The 18,398-nt window shown below is 37.6% G+C and overlaps 1 protein-coding gene across 3 annotated transcripts in view; it reads left to right on the top strand.

Annotated features, from left to right (window-relative positions):
* Positions 1 to 18,398, top strand: part of MAN1A2 (mannosidase alpha class 1A member 2) — a 174,281-nt gene that overhangs the window by 96,590 nt on the left and 59,293 nt on the right. For all 3 annotated transcript variants that reach the window (XM_039242727.1, XM_039242725.1, XM_039242726.1), the window contains 2 exons: positions 6,078 to 6,201; positions 10,605 to 10,698. In XM_039242727.1, coding sequence (XP_039098658.1) covers positions 6,078 to 6,201; positions 10,605 to 10,698 — 218 coding nt within the window. The remainder of the gene's footprint in view (positions 1 to 6,077; positions 6,202 to 10,604; positions 10,699 to 18,398) is intronic.

The raw sequence follows: 18,398 nt of genomic DNA, 5'->3' as shown, positions 1-18,398 counted from the left end.
ATTCTTTGGGTAAATACCCAGTAGTGGAATTGGTAGATCATAGGGTAGTGTTAATTTGAACTTTTGAAGAACCTCCATAGTGTTTCCCCAGTGGCTGCATCAGCCTGCATTCCCACCAGTGGGAGGGCTCCTGTGTTTCCGCATCCTCGCCAACACCTGTTCTCTCCTGTGCCGTTGATTTTAGCCATTCTGACGGGTGTGAGGTGATACCTCATTGTGGTTTTGATTTCCGTGATGATGAGTGATGTTGAGCATCTTTTCATATATCTGTTGGTTATTCTGTTTTCTTTGGGAAATTGTCCAAGTCCTCTGTCCAATTTTTTTAATTGGATTATTTGGAGTTTTTTGGTATAAAACTTCTATTTTTAATTTGCTTTAGTATTTCTTCCTCTTTAGCTGATGCAAAATCATCAGTCTTCTGAATTTTTTTCCACTGAAGTATATAACTGTATTTAATTAAAAATAGGAGCTCCCTCAGGAGTCTTCCTATAGGTCAAGATACTCCCATTTAAACATTATACATTGTTTGAGTTTATATCATTTAATTTTTTTAATTCCTCCTTTGCTTTTGCTCAGGTAAATTTCAGTGCCAAGCTGTCTACATGCTTTGTTTTTAATAATTGCAGTACACTAAAAACTTTATTTCATTTCTTGAACTCATTGATTAAAGATTTTCAATGGACTTTGAACAAAACAAAAATAAAATATAGATCACTCATTATCAAACACATTTAATACGATGTAGGATACATGACTTGATTTGCCTTGTAAACCACCAGAAGCTTATCAAACATTTCTAAGCTCCATTTGCTGGTGGTCAGCCAAGAGAGATCATGGGTTTTGCTTGCTTGTTTGTTTTTTGGTTACATGTTTCGTTACATATTTTTTGTTCCGTTTCTTTGATGTATATATGTACATTTTAATATCTACCCCTTATATTTTTGATTAGTTAAAAATTATAGCATTTGCATGAAATTATGATCTGGTTGTTTTTGGCAGCTCATTGCCTCATCAGTGTTAAATCTTCTTCTTAGGGTTTTTTATTTTTTTATTTTTCTGAGTTGTTGGAATATATGTAGATATCAAGTTTAATATTTTGGATTGTTCCTGTGAGGTTGGGTATAAAGCACGTGAAAAATCTTGTTTAGAACTTAGTGCTTTGAAAAGGGTTTAAAGGCACTTGAATGAAGTGCACTCAAAGTTGGGACCTGTAGCAGAAAGTTTTTGTAGGGAAGAGGATGTTGTTAGACTTCCTGGGGACTCTGTGTTTATACTTGACCACACTGCAATCCATTCACCACGCTGATGCCTAGGTAATCTTTCCAAATGGTATGCTTTATTCCTTAAATGTGATGTTATATTTCCTAAAATCCTCTGTGACTTTCCATTACACTAAGAATAAAATTTTTTAAATTTAGCCTGGCCTTCACAGAATTCTTGTGTAGTTGGGACTCTACCTAGCCGTCTAAGCTCATACCGTATCATTCGCTTCCCTTTCCTGAGCTCTGGACACACCGGCCACCTTCCATTTCCTCAGGGTCATTGCATTTGCTGTTTCCTCTACTGGGACTTCTCTTCTTCCGGATCCATTCATCACTGGCTCCTTCTCTTAACGTAGGTTTTGGTGCGAATTGTGTCATTTCAGAAACAGTTTCGATGAACACTATATATAAAGAACCTTTCTTTTAACTTCCCTTCTATCACTACTACTCAGTATTTTGTTTCTCTGTGAAATTTTCTTAGTTATAATTGTCGCTGTGTAAAATTATCTTATTTAGTGTAGGAGCAGAAACGTTCTGTGTAGGCACTTAATATTGGGAATGAATGACTCTTCTGTGTAGTTTACTGTATTTGTATTTCTTCTTCGATTCTCACTTCTAGGCCACACAAAAATCTGTGGTGTTTTCCTAGCATATTTTCAAAGACAATATGAAAATAGCACCAAATAATTAAAGAACTTTATCTATTTTAATGTTTTCTCAAGACAGATAAATAATAATGAGGTATCAAATTGTGAGCATACAAATGGATATAAACTAAGAGAAAGATTGATATTTTTACTTCCTCCTAAAAGTTGAAAAGACCCTGGAGACTGGTTTAGAGTTCTCATAGGGATAATCCATGAATGCTGCTACCTGGATAATTAGCCTAGATTTCCTGTTCCACCATGAAAGAGCTTCTATCAGACCAATCCTCCCATAACAAAACCAATCATAACAGCTAAACAAAGTGGTTTGATGGAATTGGAGCAGCTAACTCAGGGAGGACTTCTAGGAGAAGGTCATGTCAATATAAGCGTTGGCTTTTTCCCTGAGGACATGTTCTAAATCATGGTGTGGGCCGAGAGGCCAATCCTCAAGTGGTGGTCATTTGGGGCAGAAGAGACTCTGCTCAGGTCTTAGAGTTGCCAGGGCGGCTTAGGCAGGTGGGACAAAATCTCAAGACAGGAAGGAATTGCAGAGCAAAAGGCCAACAGTTTTTGAACACATTTCCCTCAAATGTTGACTGATCCTGTAACTTACGTGCGTGGGGCAAGACTCAAGGAAACTCAGCAGAAAATAGTAGCTGGAGGCTAAAGGGCAAAGAAAGAAATTTAGCAGCCACATGGTACTAGGGAGAAAGAAATTCGTGTTTAAGGTGGCCAAGGTACAGGGTCCTGGTTAACACCCCAGGCTTCCAGCTGCGGTCCCAGACGGCACTCCCTAGAAAAAGAGGTAAAGTGGACATAGACTCCCCTTAAAGCCTAAAGCTTGAGTAGCCTGTCTGCCCTCAACCTGTGTTTCAGAAGGAACTTAACCTTTAGAAAGACTTATAGTGTTTAAAGTGTCTGTGCTTTTTCATTTATATAGTGTAGGTTCCAATAAATTACAAGGCAGGCTGGAAAAAGCAGGATACCTTCTAGATACCCTAGAACTATATATGCACAAAAGAAATATACATAAGATTGTTCACTGTAGATGTTTTATTAATAGCAAAATATTTGAAAAATGCTAAAGGACCACCAACAGAGGATTGATTAAATTATGTTCGTGTAATACTTGTGTTTTTTACACAAGTATGTCAGTGTTTGGGGCAGGACAGCTCTTTATCGTCTGACACTGACATAACCACTCTTGGACATGCTATGTCTTTGGCCCCAGCGTAGTGAGTGTAAACTGTACCTTCAAGGTTTGATACAACTCGAATCCTCTCACACATTTTCCTGTGCCTCTGGGGTGGGGCATTCCAACTGAAAATCATCAGTGTCCTAGAATTCTGTGCAGTTGTTTTATTTTTTTTTTCTTTTTAAAAATATTTTTATTTTTTAATTTTTAAAAATTTTTTTACAAATAGTTTATTGTCAAATTAGTTTCCACATAACACCCAGTGCTCATCCCCACAAGTGCCCTCCTCCATGCCCATCCCCCCTCCCCCCCACATCCATCAGTCCTCAGTTTTTGTCAGCATTCAAGAGTCTCTCATGGTTTGCCTCTCTCCCTTTCCCCCACCATTTCCGCCCTTCTTCTCCCCCTTGTTCCTCCGTCAAGTTCCTCCTAATCCTCCTATACGTGCAAACATATGATATTTGTCCTTCTCTGCCTGACTTATTTCGCTCAGCATAACACCCTCAAGGTCCATCCATGTTGCTACACATGGCCAGATTTCATTGTTTCTCATTGCCATGTAGTATTCCATGGTATAGATAAACCACATCTTCTTGATCCATTCATCTGTTGATGGACACTTAGGCTCTTTCCATGTTTTAGCTATTGTGGAGAGTGCTGCTATGAACATTGGGGTACATGTGCTCCTATGCCTCAGCATTTCTGTATCCCTTGGGTAAATTCCTAGCAGTGCTATTGCTGGGTCATAGGGGAGTTCTATTGTTAGTTTCCTGAGGAACCTCCACACTGTTTTCCAGAGGGGCTGTACCAGTTTACATTCCCACCAACAGTGTAGGAGGGTGCCCGTTTCTCCACATCCTCGCCAGCATCTAGAGTTCTCTGATTTGCTCATTTTAGCCACTCTGACTGGCGTGAGGTGGTATCTCAGTGTGGTTTTGATTTGTATTTCCCTGATGAGGAGGGATGCTGAGCATCGTTTCATGTGTCTGTTGGCCATCTGGATGTCCTCTTTGGAGAAGTGTCTGTTCATGTCTTCTGCCCATTTCTTCACTGGGTTGTTTGTTTTTCGGGCGTGTAGTTTGGTGAGTTCCTTATAGATTCTGGATATTAACCCTTTATCTGATATGTCATTTGCAACTATCTTTTCCCATTCCGTTGGTTGCCTATTAATTTTCTGGGTTGTTTCCTTGGCTGTGCAGAAGCTTTTAATCTTGATGAGGTCCCAACAGTTTATTTTTGCTCTTGATTCCCTTGCTTTTGGGGATGTGTCAAGTAAGAAGTTGCTGCGGTGGAGGTCAAGGAGGTTGTTTCCTGCTTTCTCCTCTAGGGTGTTGATAGTTTCCTGTCTCACGTTCAGGTCCTTTATCCATTTTGAGTTTATTTTTGTGCATGGTGTGAGAAAATGATCTAGTTTCATTCTTCTGCATGTTGCTGTCCAGTTCTCCCAACACCATCTGTTAAAAAGGCTGTCTTTTTTCCATTGGATATTCTTTCCTGCTTTGTCAAAGATTAATTGGCTGTATACCTTTGGGTCCAGCCCTGAGTTTTCAATTTGATTCCATTGGTCTATGTGTCTATTTCTGTGTCAATACCATACTGTCTTGATGATGACAACTTTGTATTAGAGTCTAAAGTCTGGGATGATGATGCCTCCCGTTTTAGTTTTAGTTTTCAGTATTACTTTGGCTATTTGGAGTCTTTTGTGGTTCCATACAAATTTTAGGATAGTTTGTTCTAGTTTTGAGAAGTATGCTGGCGCAATTTTGATTGGAATTGCGTTGAATGTGTAGATTGCTTTGGGTAGTAATGACATCTTAACTATATTTATTCTTCCTATCCATGAGCATGGAATGTTTTTCCATTTCTTTGTGTCTTCTTCAATCTCCTTCATAAGTTTTCTATAGTTTTCATCATACAGATCTCTTGTATCCTTGGTTAGGTTTATTCCGAGGTATTTTATGGTTTTTTGTGCAATTGTGAATGGGATCAGTTTCTTGATTTCTCTTTCTGTTGCTTCATTATTGGTGTATAAAAATACAACCGATTTCTGTAGGTTAATTTTGTACCCTGCAACTTGGCTGAATTCTTGGATCTGTTCTACTAGGCTTCTGGTGGAGTCTGTTGGGTTTTCTATGTAGAGTATCATGTCATCTACGAAGTGTGAAACTTTGACTTCCTCTTGGCCAATTCTGATGCCTTTGATTTCCTTTTGTTGTCTGATGGCTGATGCTAGGACTTCCAGCACTATGTTAAACAACAATGGTGAGAGTGGACAGCCCTGCCGTGTTCCTGATCTCAGGTGGAAAGCTCTCAGTTTTTCCCCGTTGAGGATGATGTTAGCTGAAGGCTTCTCATAGATGGCTTTTATGATGTTTAAGTAGGTTCCTTCTATCCCGATTTTCTCTAGAGTCTTTATTAAGAAGGGATGCTGTATTTTGTCAAATGCTTTTTCTGCATCTATTGACAGGATCATATGGTTTTTATCTGCATACACACGGCTATGTGCAGTTGTTTTAAACAAATGAGAAAATTGTTTATGAACCAATTATGGAATGACCACTGCAGTGTATCTTAGAGTAAAATGCAAGATACAGTGCAGTCTGTATACTTTGCTGTATTTTGTTTAATAGAGGAAGAGATAATAGATATTTGGACTGCTGGTACAGGCACAAAAATGCTGTAGTAATACATAAGAACCTAACGAAAGTGATTATCCGTGGGGCCTGATAGGGTGAAGACACATGAGATTTCAGGGATGAAATCTACTTACTCTATACCTTTCTATATTGTTTCGATTTTTAAAACATGTGGCTATATTACCTATTCAAAAAATTTTAAATAATAAACTTAGACATAAATAAGCTATTGTGTTAGATATAATAACTTCTAAAAGAATTAAAGCTTATCTATTCATTAAACAAATGTTTTGTTCTTTTTCCAATTCTGCCTCCTTTTCCCTTTGCTGTCACTCAGTGGCGTGGGGCGGAACTGGGGCTGGGCGTCGGCAGGGAGCAGTATTCTCGCTGAGTTCGGCACCCTGCACATGGAGTTTGTCCACCTCAGCTACCTGACAGGGGACCCCGTCTACTACAGAAAGGTCAGTTTTCTCGCCTCTTCTTCTTTGTTTATTATAAAAGAATTCTTTAAGATTTACTGAACGATTGATGGTTGGAAAGCGTTTGCCTTTCCAGAAAGGTATGTGTCAGTACTCTGCCCCTTTTTTTCTCTTTAAGTTATCTAAAGAAATGTCCATTCTCTTTAAAATATTAACTGTTATTTGAAATGCTTAACCACTAGTAGGTTTCTAAAAATTCCGTTGCCATCTCTATTCAGCACTGTGTTGCAGTATCCCTGGCCAACATGGTAAAACAAGAAAAACAAAATGAACAGACAGTTAAAGAATTGAATTGGATTGAAAAGGAAGAAAGAAAAGAGTAATTATTCACAGATTACATGCTTACTACCTTAAATATTAATCTATAAACTATTAGAAATAAGAGCATATTTATAGTTTTGAATAAAAGATCAATATAGTTATGAAAAGTCACCAGCCTTTTTCTGCACCAACTACAGTCGGCAAGAAAGTATCACTTTAAATTTTTTTAAATGTTTTTATTTATTTCTGAGAGAGAGAGAGAGAGAGAGAGCGTGAGCAGGGGAGGGTCAGAGAGAGAGGGAGACACAAAATCTGAAGCAGGTTCCAGGCTCTGAGCTGTCAGCACAGAGCCCTACGCGGGGCTCGAACCCATGAACTGTGAGATCATTCAAAACACCTGAATGACATTGAAGAGGACCTAAATAAATGGAGAAGGATATTATGTTCATGTATAGCTAAACGGTATAGTCTTCTCCAGCTTGATCTGTAGCGTTAATTGAGTGCCAGTTAGAACTCCAATGGCTTCTTTTTAAAAAAAAAATGAAACTTGACAAGATTCTTCTAGAATTTATATAGAAGGGAAATGCAGAGTGGATTTGCATTATCCACATCGACACTCATGGGGGAAGTGTTGGTGCATAAAGACAGATAGACTGATGAACAGAATAAATGTTCCTTAAATAGGTCCATATATGTGGAAATATTATGACAGGGGCAGTGTGGCAGATTATAACAATTTGAGGAGCATTAAAGGCTTACATTTAAAAGATAAATCTAGTAAAGTTGAAAATACATGCACCCTGTGATCCAGCAATTCCACTCTTTGATGTGTACGTTTACATCATATTGTACATAGAAGCATCATTTGTATCAGCAGTTCATATAATAAAATTCAGTATGGCTGTAAGAAGAAGTATAGTTATATTTATCAATTAAAAGAATATGATACAATTTTTTTAAGAAGTTTAAAACAAGCAGAGCTGAATAATATATTTCGTTTAGGTTTTCAGAAGTGATTTTAATAGAGTTAAGATAGTGATGAACATAAAACTCAGGACTGTGAATATAGCCAGTACAAAGACAGTACTGTGTGAATGCATAAAGAGAGCAGCAAAGGTGTGTTTAGAAGTGTATTTCTTAAATTGGGATGCGAGTATAATCTGTATATATTCCTTTCTGTATATGAACTGTTTCATCAGTTGAGAAGAATTTTCAGTAAAGAAAATTCTGGACCACTGCTGGACCCAGACCACAGGGTTTTTCCTTTCCTGATGAGATCAACAACAGTGGCAAAAATAGCGAAGACCTGCAAATATTTATCACCATCAGTGAAAGGGGGAAAGGCTGCAATCTCATGTCATAAGCATGTAAGAGCCTCCCTCCCCCTCCAAAAAAGCAAAAAGTTTCTGGAATGGTACTTAAGTCTGTGTCCCACCTTGTCCTCAATCCTTACTGGGCAAAGAAACCAAGTCATCAGACTCCTGGTACTCCCCGTTAATCTCCCAGGGGAGACCAGTGCCCAGGGTGTTGAGGACTCAACTGTGCACAGCTCCAGAGGGTTTTGGCCTCCACCCTCCTTGAACACTAGTACTCCAGATCTCGAATTGTGTCCGGGAGGGAAGGAATGGTCCCCTCTCCCTGCACACACAGTAGGAAGGAATTCAGGGACAATGCAGCTGTCACGTACGTAACCAAAGTTCAAGTCAGAGCCAACTTTGTTAAAAGTGAGCAGGATGCAGAGGGAGAACATGGCAAGTATGCAAACAAACTGCAACATGGCAGTAACAGAAGCATGGTGGTAAATGGCGTGTACAAGACTGATAAACCAGTTTCAAGCTTCACCATGAAAGTAAGTCACCATGAGTAATTTATACTATAGTAGCAGTTGAACCCAGGAAAATTATTACTCAACACAAATAATAAAATGATACAAAACGATGGTAGAACTAAAGAAACAAATTGAGGCCTTAAACATTATATTTCTGTAATGAATAGATCAATGAAAAACAACAAAGAAGTGACTTTACTTAATTGAAAACCGATTTACTAACATGGAAAAGCAGGAGACAATTCTAGTAGAAACCAAGAAAAAGCATGTGAAGAGATTTAAAGTGATACATTTGTAAAATGAAGACATTCTGGCCTCTGGTATTTCTGACGTAGAGGATCTTACACATAGGAATCACCTAAAAGTACGCAAAGGAGAAAAAGAACTGTATACTCCCTTTTTAACAAAATTAAGAGATACTTGATATTTCACGTCAACTAGGAAGAAAGGTTGCCATAAATAATCAAGGGCACAGTGGTTTGGGAAACGAGAGGATATTTGTGGCTGCAAGTTTCAAGAACAAAAGGCCAGAAGAGCACAGTCCTGTAAAACCAATGGTATTTCTAGAGGTACAGAACCAAAGTTCTCATTAGCAGCATTGAGAGCAGGTCACGGGCTGACGGTGGGTGCTTCTTTGAATCCTACTAAGGTGTGTTGAGAAGCTAGGATAACAGAATTCTGAGGAAATTTCGGTGAGGGAAGAGTATGAGGACACATTTTCTTTTATGAGCAGTGCTGCATTGCTAGTCTCGGTTATCTGGGGAGAAGCAAAAGTATCCAAACTCTTCCTGGCCTTTTATGTCACCCTTGCGAGAATAGCTGGTTCAAGGAAAATAGTAATGAGTAATTCATCAGAAAGAACAAGCATAGAATTTATACAAAAATATATTATCAGAAAAAAAAGGGGGGGGGGAAGGAACAGGATATATAGGAGATGCCCAAAAAATACTTCTCAGAAAATAGCAATTAAATCCTGACCAAACAAGCCCTCCTCTCTGTAAAACAAATGTAGCAACAGAAATAGAGTGCTCAGAGATGTGCTGTCAGTAACAAATTACAACAAAAAGTGATCACCAGAAATGAAAGCCAAATTGGAAGCAGTACAAACGAAGTGTTCAGAATACAATGATGCACTTAGAAGACAAAATTGAGACAAGCTAGTATAGTATAGACGTTAAAAAAGAAATGGATGGAAAGATTCAGAAAGGAAAGGCAGCCATGACAGAGGCAGAGAGGATTCAGTGTATACCTAATTTTCAAAAGACAAAGGAAGGTAATATCTTATTTTCCCGAAGGGCATCATTTCAAAGTGACTAATTCTGGTTCACAGAGTCATTCAGATTGGGATTGTACATAGAGCTGGCTTCGGCCTTGAAGGAACCCAGATGACACGCCATCCCTGAGCTGGCTCCTAAACCTGCTTGGTGACCAAGTCCAGCCAAATGAAAGATGACTGGGGACATTGTCCTAACAGGATTTGTGCTGTGCTCAAGCCCAGGAAATAATGAAGTATATATAAAGTTCTGTGAAGGTGTTTCAGTCATGCATACTGAGCAGGTTATCCTTCAGAGGTAAAAAGAACATTCTTAAACAAATAAGAATACAGGGAATAGAATACATTGTGCTTTTTTTTGAAAGTGCTCTCAAAATCCATCCAGTCTATACATAAATGTAGATAAAGTCCCTGAGGACATTTCTAGCTCCTTAATATATTTTTGTGATTTTTTTTTCCTCTTTAGCTTTAGGGTGATTTTTACGAATCAGAATTTTTGGGATTTTAGGAATTTTCAGGATATCTATTTTGGGATCAATATTTACAGTTCACTAATTTAGTTTACTTTTTCAACTATTAAATTCAAATTTGTTTCATACTTTTTATTACAGATGTCCTTTTATGATTCCATTTCTATGAAATTATTTCTGTTTTTGTATTTGGATATGTACATATTGAATGTGTCTGGAATGATGTTTATCACCAATGTTTCTGGTGGTTGTTTCTGGATACTAAAATGTTGGCATTTAAATTGGTTTTTTTCTGTGCTCTTCATATTTTAAATTGTTGGTATATCATCTGGTAAAAATAATGAATCATTTATAAAGTAGAAGCCTTTCCTGACCACCACCACCACCACCACCACCACCACCACCACCACCACACACACACACACACACACACACACACACACACACACAAATATGCATACACACACACAGGGGAGTTGGTGTAGGTTCTGAGTGAGGAAGAACCACAAAGCCTAGATGACATTTATTAATCGCATTCTTTGTTTTTCTTAAGGTCATGCATATTCGGAAACTACTTCAGAAAATGGATCGTCCAAATGGTCTTTATCCAAATTATTTGAACCCAAGAACAGGTCGCTGGGGTCAGTGTAAGTATTTCTGGTACAGCCGATACTATGTTAAAAGGTTACTTGTCTTAAAACTCGCTGGATGCAGTGGAAAGTCCACCACGCGCATAGTTGGAATCCCTTAGCTTCTAACCCTGTGATCTGCCAGTGCTGTTACCTTTGGCAAATTCGTAATCTTTTGTCGCTTCCGTTTTTCTGCTTGTAAACTGAAACACCAATAACGTGTGTCACAGGAAGTATTTTATTCCATGTGTGTGGAAGTACTTTGTTAAAAATAGAGTGGCCTTTGCAAAAAAGAAAAAAAAAGGTGCCCCTATTTATAAACCATAGTTTCATGTAAATAAGAGCATTGCTTTGGATAGGTATTTATTAAAGGAATATGAAGGACAAATGAGAATCTTTTAAAAAAAATTTTTTTAAATGTTTATTTATTTTTGAGAGAGAGAGAAACTGAATGTGATTGGGGGAGGGGCAGAGAAAGGGAGACACAGAATGTGAAGCAGGCTCCAGGCTCCGAACTATCAGCACAGAGCCCGACACGGGGCTTGAACCCACAAACCGCGAGATCATGACCTGATCCGAAGATGGATGCTTAACCGACTGAGCCACCCAGGCGCCCCCAAATGAGGATCTTAAATGATTAGAAAGGCGGGGGCAGTTGCTCTTGGACAAGCTTTGTCTAGTATTTTAACAGAAGTTATCAGGGTCTTATTTATTAGGCTCTGTGCCCAATGCTTGGATGAAACTGGACATGAGGACGACCATGTGGAACTTGGTCTGAGTTCAGGGAGCTCCCAGGCGAGCAGGGGAAGCAGACTCACTTAAAAGTAGTTGCAGTTGGAATATAGTGCAAATAGTGTTACAGTAGAGGCATGAACCAGTTGTGATATGAGACTGGCAGAAGGAGCCTCCGCAGTGAGGAGACAGTAATTTGTTTGATGAGAGGGTGATTGTTTAAAGCTTTAGAATTGATCTTTGAAGGAATCGGTTTTTTAAAAAATAATAAATGTTTACTTGCAAACATGGAACTTGCATAATTGAAATAAAATACAGGTTTCTCAATGGTATTCTGTCTTACAAGATAGGAAAACTAGCACAAAGAGTAGAAGGTGTAACCCCTGGTATAACATAGTTGGGTTATTTTTGAGACTAATAAAATCATAGTGAAATCATAAAAAAGGAGGTGAAAATAACAATCACTTAATTTTACATATGGAAAATAATGTATAATCTGTCAGTGAGAAATTATGCTAGTGTTTGCTACCAAGAGTAAGAAAACATTTGTCATGGAATTCTGGGGGTTCCTCTCGAGGAAATTGTCCTTTATTTTGTGAAAGGAAAGCGCGTTGGTCAATACAGTTATGTCTTTCATGGATCTGGGAATAAATCTCAGTCTTTGGCTGCTCTTCTGTTTTTTTTTTTTTTCCTCTTCTGAATTCTTTACATGTAGCTCATTTTTCTCTTTATTTTGAGGAAAATACAAGATCTGTGCCTCTACTGAGTGGAGATGATACTTTTTGGATAAAACAAAACCCCAAGGGCAGCATTGCTAAAATATAAAAATATGCTTTTCTTATTCCAGAAAAGGATGACTGGTTTGGATGTCTGCTTAGCAACTTGGGTGAATTTTATTAAAGTTCTAAAGTACATTTAATAAAACTCCCCCTTGGAATTTTATTAAGATTTGGGAATATTCTACATCGGGAAAAATTATGTTCAGATCCTTCTTTAGGTCATATGCCAGTGTATGTTCTATAAGGTATAGCTTAACTTGAACTGTAAAAATACCAACATAAAATTACTACAGAATTTTATTATTGTTTGTTTGTAATCAGGAAAACCTTCTCTGTAAAGAAAAAGGAACCAGCTTTTACTACCTAACCGTTAATCTCTTATGTTTCATAGGAAAGGCAAATAACAAGCTAAGGAAATACATTTAATTGTATTTGGAAGGCAGAGTTTTCATATCCTCTCTAGATCAAGAACTCTTATAAGATCATAAAAAAGGTGATCATTCTCAGTAGAAAAATACACTGAGAAAAATTGGTTCATGAAAAAACAACACAAATGGACAACAAACAGATGTTCATTTTTAACCCTAAAAGTGGTGTTACTGAAGATCTATGGTGGAGACAGTGTGATGTACTGGCACCCCTTTCTGTACAGACTGGTGCTACTCTAGTAGAATTTGCAAACACTGCCCTCTTTGGCACCCTATTTGTAACATCTCCATGGATTGGTCACCAGAGATCTTTGTCCCTCTTTTCCTACTTCACCACCACCCTAATCAAATCAATGCAACTTTTATTTATTTTATTGAAGTGTAGTTGACATACAATATTACACAGTTGACCTTTGAACAACGTGGGATTTAGGGGTATAGTCGAAAATGTGTGTATGACTTTTGACTCCCACCCAAAGACTTAACCACCAAGAGCCTGGTAGTTGATTGAAAAGCCTTACCAGTAACATAAACAGTTGATTAACACAAATGTTGTATGTAATATTCTTTTTTTTTTTTTTATATGTTTATTTATTTCTAGGAGAGAGAGAGACAGCGTGAGCAGGGAAGGGTCAGAGAGAGAGGGAGTCACAGACTGAAACAGTCTCCAGGCTCTGAGCTGGCAGTCAGCACATAGCCTGACTCTGGGCTCGAACCCACGAACCTTGAGATCATGACCTAAGCGAAAGTCGGACGCTTAACCGACTAAGCCACCCAGGCGCCCCTGTTGTATGTAATATTCTTACAATAAAGTAAGCTACATAAAATATTAAGAAAATCATAAGGAATAGAAAATACATTTACAGTACTATACCGTAATGAAAAAAATATGCATGTAAAGGGCCCATGCAATTCGTTTGCTGAAGGGTCAACTGTATTAGTTGAATCACATAGTGATTCTCAGTGCAGCTTTTAAACAGAAGACACTATTCTTTATCTATTAAATTAATAAAGGAAATGGACATATCCCTGTACCCAGAGCTTTAAAAACTGAAAATTTGTATTCGCTTTGAACCAGTGACTCATTTCTAGGAAATTTGCACATGTGTACATACACACACAGACACACAGTTTTTTTTTTACAATAACTTTGACATTATTTGTAATAGGAACAACTTGGAAACATTCTAAAGCAGTGTTGTCCAATAGAACTTTCTGTAATGAGAAAAATGTTCTATTTCTGTGCTATCCACAGGTGTCACTAAATGCATATGGTGTTGAGCACTGGAAATGTTAGTACAGTGGTAGAACTGCATTTAAATTTTATTTACTTTTAATTAAAATAAATAGCTACTTGTGACTAGTGTCTGTTGCATTGGACAGTGCAGTTGTAAACATCCTATGAAAGAGATTTAGTTAAATAAGTCATAGTACTGTCATATGTAATCTATGTAGCTATTAAAAGTTAGGTCACAGAATACTTGGCTTCGATAAATATGTTATCTGTGTGTTTCCCTAAAAGCTTATTTTTACTTTCTTCTTTTTGTTTACCTTTATTAATCTAAATTTGATAATGGACATCTCGCATTTTTAAAGTCAGATTAAGAATATTTTTTTAAAAAGCGGCTTTATTGAGAAACAGCCCATGTACCATATAATTTACCCATTCAGATTAGGCAATTGAATGGTCTTTCGTGTTTGTAACCATCCCCAACATGAGCTTTAGAACATTTTCATTCACCCCCAAAGAAATCCTATACCCTTTAGCTATCACCCATCTATTTGCCTGTCCCCACCCCCCGCAGCCTTAAACAGCCATGAATCTACTGTGTCTGCTAGATTTGCCGGTTCTAGACTTCTCATGGAATCACATGCTGTGTGGTCTTTTGTGATTGGCTTCTTTGATTTAGCAAAATGTTCTGAAGATTCGTCATATTATACCTTGTTTCAGTACTTGGATTCTGTAGTGCCTGAATACTCCTCCATTTTACGGATAGGCCACTGTTTATCCATTCATCAGTTGATGACTTTGGGGTTGCTTCCACCACGTTATTTTTCACTGTTGTTCCTTTTTTTTTTTTATTGATTTGTAGTTGACATACAATGTTATATTAGTGTCAGTTATACAACACAGTGATTCTGTGTTTTTATACATTATGAAACGATCATCTTGATAGGTTTAGTTACTGTCTGTCACCGTACAAAGTTATTACAATATTACTGACTGTTCCCCTATGCTATACATCATATTCCCCTGACTTGCTTATTTTATAACTGGAGGTTTGTAACTCTTAATCCCCTTTGCCTATTTCTCCCATTCCCCCAACTCCCTCCCTTCTGGCAACCACTAGTTTGTTGTCTGTATTTGTGAGTCACTTTGTGTTTCATTTTGTTTGTTTGTTTTAGATTCCACATGTAAGTGAAATTATACAGTATTTCTTTTTCTCTGTATGGCTTCTTTCACTTTGCATAATAATACCCTCCAGGTCTTTCTCTGTTGTCACAAATGGCAAGATCTTATTCTTTTTTATGGCCGAGTAATAGTCCATTGTAGATGCACTGCATCTCTTTATTTATTCATTTATCAATAAACACGTAGGTTGCTTCTCTATCTTGGCTGTTGTAAATAATGCTACCATGAACATGGGGGTGCCTACATCTTTTTGAATTTGTGTTTTTGCTTTCTTTGGATAAATACCCAAAGAGGGATGCATGGTGCTTCAGTTGTTAATTTTTTGAGAAACCTCCATACTGTTTTCTCTAGTGGCTGTGGCAGTTTACAGCCCCACCAGCAGTGCACAAGGGGGTCCTTTCTCTCCACATCCTGGTCAGCGCTTGTTATGTCTTGTCTTTGTGATAACAGCCATTCCGACACCTGTAAGGTGGTATCTCGTTAGGGTCTTGATTTGCACTTCCTTGATGATTAGTTCTGTGGAGCATCTTTTCATGTGCCTGTGGGCCATCTGTATGTCTTCTCTGGAAAAATGTCTCTTCAGGTACTCCACACATTTTTTAATTGGGTTATTTATTTACTTATTTTTGTTATTGAGTTATATGAGTTCTTTATGTATTTTGGATATCAACCTCTCATCAGGTATATCGATTGCTGATATTTTCTCTATTCACTAGGTTGCCTTTTTGTTTGGTTGATGGTTTCCTTCACTGTGCACAGATAGATTTTTTTTTAACTTTTTAATGTTTCATTTATTTTTGAGAGTGAGAGAGAGAGAGCACAAGGAAGGGAGGAGGGAGAGAGAGAAAGAGAGAATCTGAAGCAGGCTCCAGGCTCTGAGCCCCACAAATATTTTTTTTAAGTTATTTATTTTGAGAGAGACAGAGAGAGCAGGCGTGGGGAAGGACCAGAGAGAGAGAGATAGAAGGAATCTCAAGCAGGCTCCATGTTGTCAGCGCAGGGCCCAACACAGGGCTCAAACTCATGAATTGTGAGATCATGACTTCCATCAAAATCAGGACTTGGCTGCTTCACCAGCTGAGTCACCCAGGTGCCCCCTGTGCACAAACATTTTTACATAAAAAAGAGAATGTCATTTTCCACATTAAAATCTTAGAATACTGAAAAATAAAACTCACTGTCAGAGCATTGCCAGCCTTTAAAATGACGAGCAGTATAGCGTTGATGGTGTCTTACTTATTGAAAATACAGCTTTTTTTCTTCATTAAACAGTACTGTGAAAATTGAATAATGACCCAAAAAAGAATGAAATTGAGTCGTTACCTTATATCCTATACAAAACTTAGCTCAAAATGCATCAAAGACCCTAAACTTAAAAAATAAAATTATAAAGCTCTTAGGAGAAAACAGGGACACATCTTCATGACCTTGGATTTGGCAGTAGTTTCTTCAGAAGCAGAAGAAACAAAAGAAAAAGTAGTAGACATATTGGATTATATTAAAATTAAAAACTTGTGCATCAAAGGACTTTCCTGACATTTGAAGACAACCCACAGAATGTGAGAAGATATTTGCAAATCACATATCTGATAAGAGTTTAATATCCAGAATAACTCTGCAGCAAAAAGTCGGTTAAAAAATGACAAAGAACTTGAATAGATCTTTCTCCAAGGAAGATCCGCAGATGCAAAATAAACACATGAAAAAGATGCTCGTCATCATTAGTCATTAGGGAAACCCAAGTCACAAGCACAATGAGATTCCACTTCACACCTATTATGATGGCTATAATCAAAAAGGCAGAAAATCTGTGTAAGCAAAGATGTGGAGAAATCGGAACCCTTATACATGGCTGTTGGGAATGTACGATGGTGAAGCCACTGTGAAAACCAGTTTGGTAATTCCTCAGAAAGTTAACTGTAGAAAACCCATTGTAATCCAGCAGTTTAATTCCTGAGTATATACCCCAAAGTTTGAAAATAAGGATTGAGATACTTGTAGGCTAATGTTCACACAACTATTATTCACAGTAGCCAAAGTAGAAACACCCAAAGTGTCCAACAGATGAATGAACGTGCACAATGTGGCACATTCACACAATGGAACATCGTTTCACTGTGACAGGAATGAAGATCTGACACATGCTGCAACACAGATGAGCCCGGAAGGCATCATGATAAATGAAAAAGCCAGTCATGAGAAGGCCAAGTACTGTATGATTGTACTTTACCCAGTAGTCTAAAGCAGTCAAGTTCATAGAGTCAGAAAGTGGATTAGAGGTTGAGACTTGGCTGAAAGGGGAAGGGAGAATTACTACTCCATAGGGTTGGGAAAGTAAATTATTACTTTCTGTTTGGGACGAGGAAAAAGTTTTGGAAATAACGATAGCTGTACAACATTGTGAATGTAATTAATGCTACGAATGGTACACTTAAAACAGGATGAAAATGGCAACTTTCATGTTACATACATTTCGTCACAGTTAAAAAATTGCAATAAAATATGGTAAAAAATTGCAATATTTCATTCTTCCTTGTTTTTCTCCTCACAATCAATTTAAATTACTTCTTCAGAATATGTTCACTCTTAGCAGTTAGTAACTTTGAGAATGTTACAGAAAGAACCATTCACTGGTTATTTTAGCAATGGGACTTCAAAATCCGAGGGAAGCGTTCCTAATACCCTTTTAGCAGCTGTAGTCTTGACTGAATTGTCCAATTTGTTCCTTTTAATGTTTTTGTGTATTGTATATCAGCTTCAGAAAAGTATATCAAATCCATTATTGTCTTTGAGCGCTATACATCTGTCACATCTATAAATAGTCTGCAAAACAAACAGTGAATCGAAGTGAAATTTAACAATCCAGCTTTGGCTAACTGTATTGTAATTAGAGTAATGGTAGTGTCTGCGACATGCACATAGCAATCACAGAGAATAATTACTGGTAATTACCTTCCAGAAAAGTACTTGGCAACAGATATAAAAGAACAGAGTAAGGATCCTAGATTTAAAGGCACATTATTAGTATTTTTTCTCTTTCCAAGCACAGTGCTTAGCCTCTGCTATTTAATGACTAAAGTGAAGAAGATACAGGAAGTTGTTCATTCTGGATTCAATATGTTTTACACTACTAAATTAAAAATTGTGGAAAAAACAGGTATGGTTATGAGTTAGAAGACTAATGCTGGCTTTCTTGCTTCATAATTTACTGTAATAATTTAGATGAGTTATTTTACTTCTCCATGCTGTTGTGTCTTCATCCGTTCTCATTATCCTTTTAAAATAGGATGATCATGTAGGTCATATTTTTGAGGTACTGTGTTTGAAAGTGCTTCATAATCCATGACATGATACAAATATTGGCTT

The sequence above is a fragment of the Hyaena hyaena genome, unplaced genomic scaffold (genome assembly GCF_003009895.1).
Source record: "Hyaena hyaena isolate Hyena2069 unplaced genomic scaffold, ASM300989v1 scaffold_217, whole genome shotgun sequence".
Taxonomy (NCBI): Eukaryota; Metazoa; Chordata; class Mammalia; order Carnivora; family Hyaenidae; genus Hyaena; species Hyaena hyaena.
The sequence above is the reverse complement of the archived record's forward strand: the minus strand, read 5'-3'. Positions and strand labels throughout refer to the sequence as shown.